Source organism: Hyperoodon ampullatus, assembly GCF_949752795.1.
Source record: "Hyperoodon ampullatus genome assembly, chromosome: 6".
NCBI classification, from domain to species: Eukaryota; Metazoa; Chordata; class Mammalia; order Artiodactyla; family Ziphiidae; genus Hyperoodon; species Hyperoodon ampullatus.
The window spans coordinates 110,095,252-110,103,544 of record NC_136919.1 but is presented as its reverse complement, the minus strand read 5'-3'; the positions used below and the strand labels follow the sequence as shown (position 1 = coordinate 110,103,544).

The 8,293-nt window shown below is 57.9% G+C and overlaps 1 protein-coding gene across 1 annotated transcript; it reads right to left on the bottom strand.

Moving 5' to 3' along the window:
* Nucleotides 1-539: 539 nt before the first annotated feature.
* LOC307054883 (NUT family member 2F-like) lies at nucleotides 540-8,088 on the bottom strand (the record flags this gene model as incomplete). Its single annotated transcript, XM_079706746.1, has 7 exons — nucleotides 540-1,334; nucleotides 1,854-1,970; nucleotides 2,371-2,834; nucleotides 3,116-3,288; nucleotides 4,335-4,463; nucleotides 5,421-6,135; nucleotides 8,073-8,088. 7 exons carry the CDS (start codon nucleotides 8,086-8,088, stop codon nucleotides 540-542), a joined length of 2,409 nt encoding a protein of 802 aa, XP_079562872.1.
* Between the last annotated feature and the right edge of the window lie 205 nt (nucleotides 8,089-8,293).

The window sequence follows — 8,293 nt, the reverse complement described above, 5'->3', positions numbered from 1 at the left end:
CTCTGCCATCCCAAAAGGTTCAGGGATGCAGAAGATGGTACAGATGCCCCAGAAGGCCCCTAGCCAAGCAGGCGTTAGAGAAGGGCATGATGAGGGGGTCCCTGGGGAAAGTGAGAGCTGTGAGTTCCCAGGGGCAGCCTGAGGAGTCCGTGTCTATGTGGAGGAAAGGTGTGGCCACCCGTAGATCCAGAGCTCCTGTGACCTCCCTCATCCTTCCTTCCTCTCAGGATCGCTCTCTGTGGAGCAGCTCAACACCAACAAGATGACAGTGGCCTGAGAGCATTTCCCACGAAAACGATCTTTGTTCACAATTTACATACATCACGCCAAAGGTCCGCCTCCCACCCACCCCTGGCCACACCCACCTCCCCCACCTCCCTAACCCCCCACAATCCCGCTCCCCCTCCCCACCCTGGTGGTCCTGCCCTCCCTCCCTTCCCCCCACATCATCCAGGATCAGCACTGGGAGGAGGAGGAGCCCTAGGCTCCCCTGGGGGCTGCCTTGGGGCCTCGCCCTGGAGGGCCGGCCCAGCTGTTCCCTACTGGCTGCAGGGCTTCTTCTTCCTCCACCCACGCTTCTCTGTGACTAACGGGTCACACTTTCTCTTTCTGGGCTGTGAGGGGCGAGCCAGCCCCAGAGCCAAGGCTGGCCTCCCAGAGACGCCGAGGCCAGCCCCGGGGATGGGCAGCTTCTCAGCAGCGGCTGGGCGTCCACACAGATCCCACTTCCTCGACTTGAGAGCGGCTGGTGGAGCTGGGCTGAGGCCTCTTCTCTGAGGGGAGGGGGCCTGGGGAGCACTGTGGGCCCCCCAACCTCCAGGGGAGGCCAGGCCTGAGGCACGCACAGGACTCTGGGACAGCCAGAAAGGCAGCAGGCTCTGCAGAGAGCCAGAGAGGAAGGCCAGGCTGGAGAGCTCCTCCTCGTCCTCACTGGACCCGTCCCTGGGCCCTCGGGCCTCCCGAACAGGAGAGGCCTCTCTGAGAACAGATGCATCCCTGGGTCCCTGTAGAGGGCCAGTGTGCCTTTGACCCTGGGGACGGGAGGGCCGTCCGGCCCGGAATGGAGAGACCTCCTGACGTCCTCGAGAGGGAACAAAGACTTTGGGCCTGCACAGGTCAGTGTCTGTTTGGATGAGCCTATGAAGAGCCTCAGAATCAGTCTCTGGTGGGCAGGCTTCAACACTGACCGCTAGATGGGGGTCTTGGTCGTGCCTCTGGGCACCTTGGCCGGCGTCAGACTCAGAAGGACTTGAGCCCATTCCGGGTGCACTGTGACTCGGGGCTGCCCGCACACCCTCGTCCTCTTTCAAGGCGAGGAGTCGTTTCTGCACCAGCTGGTAGGAGGGAGGAGGACAGTGCCGGCTCCACACACACGTGTGAGAGGAGGAGCACTGGGCAGTGGGACAATGGCCCTGGGGGGGAGGAGGGGACGGGCGACCCCAGGACTCGAATCCAAATACAGACGCTGTGGCAGTCCTGCCATCCTCCTGCACATTATTCCCAGCTTTGTGTCTTTCCCTCCCCTCCCAGCTCCCCGTCCTCTCCTTCCTTTCACCCTGCACTGCACCCACCCCAGAACGGGCCCTTCCCCATGCCAGGCGTCCCAGGCAGGGGAGGGATGGACAGCGCTATGTGGCCCTCCTGTTCTGGGGCCCTACCTCTCCCCTGTTCACTGGGGTCCCTCCGTGCCCTGGTCTTCCTGGGTGCCCCTTGTGTCCCCTGTTCTACCAGGGATCCATCCCTCCTCTGGCTCCCCTGGGTCATCTGGGTTCCCCTGTCCCCTGGATCACCTGGGTCCCCCTCCCGTGGGGTCCCCTGGCTCCCTGAGTGTCCCTCTCCCTCCCCTGACTCACTTCTTTGGGGGTGAGCCCTTCCTCCTGCTCCAGCTCCTTCTCTAGGGCCAAGAGATCCAGCTGTGGGTCTGGGGAAAGCAAATCTGCCAGGAATCCAGGGTGAATGACTGCCTCCACCTAGGACAGAAAGAAGAGGCTGTGAGCATCCTTGGCCAGGAGTGGCCTGTGAGACAAGAAGGCCAGGAGGGAAAGTGAAAAGCAGAGACCCAACCCACTCTCCTCCACAAGGCGGGGATGGTCAGCACACACACACACACACACACACACGCAAACATGCACATACACAGTCACACACAAAAGAGCACATATACAGAGGCACAGACACAGACACAAAGGCATACACACAGACAGACACAAACATATACACACAAACATCTGCGTAAACCTCCCCTAACACCAGGCTCAGGAACAAGGAGCTGAGCTTAAGTCCCAACGGCCTGGGCAGAGCCCAGATCTTGGGTGCTGAGTGTTCCATGCCCTGGCATCTTGCAGACCCCAGGCTCCAGGCCTAGCCTACTTTGGTGACAAAGTCCTCCTGGGAACACAGCTTGTCAATGTAGCTCAAGAAGCCCGGGTCCGAGTAGGTGCCGTCCTCTTCCTGCTGCAGCTCATGTCCGTCCTCTCCCCATTCTGCATCTGAGTCGCCTGTGGCTGAGTGGACGGGCCCCACCAGCGCCTCCATGATGTCCATATACTCCCTCACAGCCTCAAGGGGAATCTCCTCGGGTGCCTTGGGCTCCGGGGGTCGCTGGGACCTGTGTGGCGTCGGGTGGGAGGGCTGGGCCCTGGGGCCGGACATCCTGGGAGCACAGGCTGAGGGAGAGCAGGAGGAAGGGAAGGAAGGTGAGGGACCCCCGGTCCACCTCCTGACCACCGAGCGCACGCTGGTGAGGGCACTGTTGGGGGACATTGATGTGGTTGTGGGGGGGTCAGGACCACCTGAAGCCTCATGCACAGTTGGAGGGGGAGGTAAGGGGGCACCTAAGAGAGTCACATGTAAGGAGGTGGGGAACCTCCAGTTTTCCAGGGGTGTCCCCATCAAGCCCACTTCTTAGGCAGACTTTGTGTGGTGTCCTTTGACAGGGAGGTGTGAGAGGAGTTACAAAACTGACCGAGTCAATACCCCGCAGTGACAAAGGGCAGCTGAGACCACAGCCCCCCACCCCCTGCCTCGGTGGCTGTTATGGTTGAAAGACCAATGCGCCTGTCTTGAAGGGAAAGGATCCACATGGGGACAGTGGCCAACCCTAGGCCCCTGTTACCTTTGCCTTCAACTCCAGTGGGAACCTGGGTGGCTGGCTGAAGCCCCACTTTCGGGGCTGGGGGCCCCGGAGGATCCAGCTTCGGTGGGGCTGGAGGAGGCAGGCCCTGCGCGCACTGCATCCACTGCAACTGCTGAATTGGCATCTCCTCCTCTGCCTCAAATTCCATGAACCTCGGGGGTGATGGAGGCACAGGCCACCCTGAGAAAATGGCCTGGGTTCTGGAGCCCAACAAAGGCAGCCAAGAATGAGGGACTGGGAGAGGATATGCCTTGGGGCTGTCAAGGCCCTGTGAGGTGCTGTCCACAGCAGAGAGCTGCTCCTGGAACTGATACAAGATCTGGGACCATTCCTGCCTCACCAGCACTGGAGAGCATTCAACAGCATAGACCCAGGTCGCTGCATTGAACCAGGTCAACGGGAGACATGGCTGACCCAGGGGGCACCCTCCTCATCCCCCACGTCCCCATCCAGAACCACATGAAGGGTTGACAGCCAGAGGCTGGAACAGGCATGTGTTCCCCACAGGGGTCCTTGCCCGAATAGAGGACCCTGGGTTGGGACTGAGAGTCCTGGAACATAGACCTGGAGACAGGGCTCAGGAGAGGCTGGACGATGTGGATGCTGAGCTTAGAGGAGAGGCCTTCCTTTCCTCTGAGAGGCACTTGTTTGTTTGGTTTTGTTTCTTAAACCAAGGGGATTACCGTGGAGGAAACACTGGAAGGGCCAGAGACCCTTGGGCTGACGACAGCCGGCTTCCCCAGCCTCTTCAGGGATGCCAGGGTACCCACTCAGGCCACTTTTCATGAGGAGAGGGTGTCCCAAATCTATGTCAGTGGCCGCCAGCCACCCACCACTAAGGAAGCAGCAGGCTGGCGGGTGGAGCTCTTTCCCCGGCCCAGCCCATATGTCCGGAGTTGGACCCCTACTGGACTCACAGCTTCACCCTGCCCCGTCCTGAGACCTTCATGTCAGGGCAAGGGTAGGTCAAAATCAGGGGTGGGCAGAGCTCCTGGTGGAGGAAGGACAGAAGACCCAAACTCTCAAGGTGAGGGAGGGGTTTCTGGAGGACTGTAGGGCCTCTGGGCTGCGGGGCCCCTGTTCTGAGCGACAGCCCTTCTCCTTTGTCCTCTCTGATGAGCACCCCCACGGCCAGACCCTGCCGTCACCCACTCACCTCACCCTCCACGCAGCCCCTGGGCCCAGGACGCTGACTCACTTTTCCGCCGTCTTATAGTAGATCTTCCGGTCAATGTGGCTTTTGCGCTGCCATTCCTGCACGGCCCTGCACAGTCCCTCCTCCAGCTTCATGGTGGGCTTCAGGCGGGCCAGGGATCGAAGCACTGGGCTGTAAGCACTCGGGGTCAGTCTCCGTGCCCAGCCCAGCCCCCACCTGCCTGACCCCACCCGCCAATGTGGACCACACATCACTCAACACAGCATGACTGAGCAACAGGAGGGTGAGAGGCAGGTGTCTGGGAGGGCAGAGACAAGCCTTCCCGGCTACTGCTGTCACCGCCTCACACTCACTCAAGGGTGACCATCCACTCCCAGGCTACAGCTGGGACACTGTGCCTTGGGGAGCTCTTTTCCTCTTCAAGGCTGCCTTCTCATAATAAAAATCACTATCATCAATGAGGCGTGGCATGTGCCAGGCAATCTGCTGACACTTCATAGATTAGCCCAAGGAGTCTTCTGCACGGTCCTCTGAGTGAGGTGGGATTGTCCCCTTTTTACGAGGGACCAGAGGTTTAGGATGGAAATGACTGCCAGGCTCACAACTCTAGCGGGAGAGAGCCCACGCCCTTAGGAGAGCTCTACCATCACCCTGTTCCTACTGGAATTCTCCACAACAACGAAGTCGAGGCGTGCATTGAGCGCTCTCCTGGGCCCCGTGCTCCTCCTCCTCCTCCGAAGTGACCTCCCCCGGCCATGTACACTCAAGTGCTGTATGAAAGGAGACGGCAGCACAGGAGAGTGCGGCATCCACTCCTTGGCTCCTCAACTTACACCACGACCCTCTCTGACTGCAAGTCTTCAGGCCATATTACCATGAGAATCATGGAAGAGCAAGCTGGCTAGACTCACAGGGTGGGGGGGTCAGTTGAGATAAGGCACATTTCAGTCATGATGTCATGCACTGGCAGGCTTGCCCGTATGACCGACAATGTGCCTTCTCATGGCATGGACATCGCCCTCACACCTTGCTTCCAGGATCCCTAGAAACCTAACCTGTGAGTCCATCCCCAGTTCCTCTTTATCTAAAAGCTCCGATAAGCTCACGACCCCCTGAGCGTTCACTCACATGAGAAAGCAGGAAAGAGCTTCTGCATCAGGACTCTGGGGAAGGTGTCTCCGGGCCAGTGGCTTGAGGCGCTGCCAACGTTGGAAGTTACTGTACACGCTCTGGTGGTTAGAGCAGTCATCCTGCGAGGCGTAGGGCTGGTTGGTGTCCAGGCTGCCCTCTCTGGAAGTGCCATGTGGCCATGGCCCAGAGTTCACTGGGCGAATGTTAGGGGCCATCTGGGCAGCTGGTGGTGGAGCTTGAGGAGGAAAGCCTGGGGTCCAGCCTCCCTTGCCAGCCTGAGTAACTCCAACAGATGGAGCAGTCACAATGGTCTCCATCGCAGGGGTTGCTAAGAATATGGGTGCAGGACATGCTGCACTCCTGCTGAGGGCCCCTGGAGCGCTCCAGTTGAGGGGGCCCTGAGGAACGATAAAGGTCTGAGTCTGGAGGGCCTGCACTGGCCTCCCTTGTGACCTGACTTGGACAGTGAGGTTGCATGTCCCAGGAGCCCTGGGGCCACAGCCACCATTAGCCATCAAAGGCATCCTGGGGAAAGCTGGCAGCAGCAGGCTGCTGCCAGGAGGGAATGCTGGGGTGATGAGAGGTGGCAGGTGCTGCTCCCAGGGTGGCTGGTGCTGGGGGCCAGGAATGGGTGGAGGAAAGGACACTGTCATGAAAGTAGACAAGGAGGCACCGGGGTTCATGGTGACATCCGTTCCCAGCACTGCAGATGCTGTTGAGGCAAAGGAAAGGAGTGAATGGAGGAGGAGAATGGGCAAGTGGGACTGAGGCTTTCTGTGGCATCAGAGTGTAAACCTCCACAGATGAGAGACACTTGGACAAGGGAAAACTGCAGCGTGCAAATGTCTTCAAGTGATTTTCATGCCCTGACCTCCAGTTGAGAATTATTCCACTGGTGACCCCACGCTCATCCACTAAGGTCCCTGACCCCTGCCTGCCTAGAAGAAATCGCCTCAGCAAGCACTCACTTGGAGAGCCTCCCTAAGGCACACCCTGGTACCTAAGCCTCACAGGCTGTCTCCCAAGACCTGGAGCTGTGTGGACACCCGCTCTGTGAGAAATGCCCCTCAGCCGGGGTACTAGCAGGTAGGGACCTTCTGCAAGGTAAGTTCTAGGCACCCAAAGGCCCTTTGTGGACAGGCACTGTGTAAAATATTAGGGCCCCACCTCCTCCTCAGTCCTCCTTTTCCTGATGCTCAGTATAAATCCCCTCTTTCTTTCCTAGCCTCACAAAACAAAACAAAATGCTGGAAAATATCTCTAATGGAATCCTGATACAAACCCAGAACACTGGCCCAGAAAGCACCTGCATCTCAGAACAACCCACAGCAGATACGTAACATGGGCCAGGTCCTGCCACCCCCTCCCCAGTGCCCAGAGTCACTGTCATCACTCAGGAGTTCTGTTCCTAGGGGGTTGGGGTGGTCTGAGAAGTAGGCGCGTGTCCCTTAGATGCTGTCATTTCACAGCCAGTGATGGCTGCAGAGGATTAAACAAGGGCCAGGGAATTGTCATGTTACATTGGTCGTGGGAGTATAGACTGCCTGTGGTCCTTCCCCTTCCAGCTCCCAATAACGGAGAGACAATCCGAGATGCAGGCATAAGCCAGATGCCATGGTGATCAAGTTGTCTTGAACACATCCCTGTTCAGGAGAACAAGGTACACACCACGGTGCACCTAATTAACCAGAACAGGTGTCATAGGACGTTTAATAATAACACAGAAGATCGTCTTCCTGACCCTGGGCTACACTCCTTCCCCCTTTAAAAGAGGAAGCAGCCTTCATAGACATTCCACCCGAACCAACCCCACTCCACATCTGTTCCCTGTCCATGAAGGAGTGACATGAAATATGAACAAACTCTTCCGCTCAAGGCAGCCTGAGGGTCCACCATGAGATACTGGACAAGATGAAGTAGGTCTGAAGTACTGCAATTCCACAAAAGGAAGAACAATTCAGAGCAACTCAGGACCCTGAGCCCTCTCTTGGCTGAAGTTACACGGTTGCCCATCCCCTGTTGAATCCAAGGCAACAGTTACCTGAACTGACAAGTGAGCTCTGGGCTGGGAGGAGTGGACGAGGTGTGGGCTGTGGCAGTTAGAGTAACCTGCCTAGCTCTCGGAGAGGACACTTCACTGCAGGTGTGGCCACACACAGCCCCATTGAATAGTTTTCTCACCAAGACCATCTCTCCCCACGGCCCCCTGAGATACAGTATGCTCCTGTTTAAATCCCTTTGAAAGATATGGTGAGGCAAGCTTCAGGTACCTCAGGAACACAATACAGGTCTAGGCTTTCCTCATGACCCTCCCTGTGTCACCACCAGGACATCACACACATCCTTACACACACGTTTCAAAGTGGCTTGTCTCCATTCTAGAAAGAATCAGACTGTCTGCTGCCATCCTTTCTCCATAGCCAGGGCAATTCCTCCTGATCCACCTCCAAAGACCCCTCCTCCCCAGGGCAGTCTCAGGTTTCTTCAGGCTCCCCAGTCTCCCCAGGTGAAATGTCCTCGTGCGTCCAGTGCTCTCTTCTCCCTCTACTTCAGTCCAACTATGTGCCCACAGTTAAGTGTAACGTGTGAACCCGAAGGATGTGAGGATGGCAGGGTCTCTGAGAACACACCCCCAGCCTATAGGCTTACCTCCTATTGAAGCCATCCTGCAGGCTTGGGCACGGACTACCGCTGCCTGGTAGCCTCAATGAGAAAAGTCAAGACCAGGAGCCAGAGAGCGACCTGCTTCAGCAAACGCTCGGGATCCAAGTCAACGAGGGACACGTTTGAAAGTAAACAGGAAAATGCGGGCTGAACCGTTCTGCGGTGGGGGAGGGGCAGAGGGCACGTGGGTCGGGGTGGCATGCGCT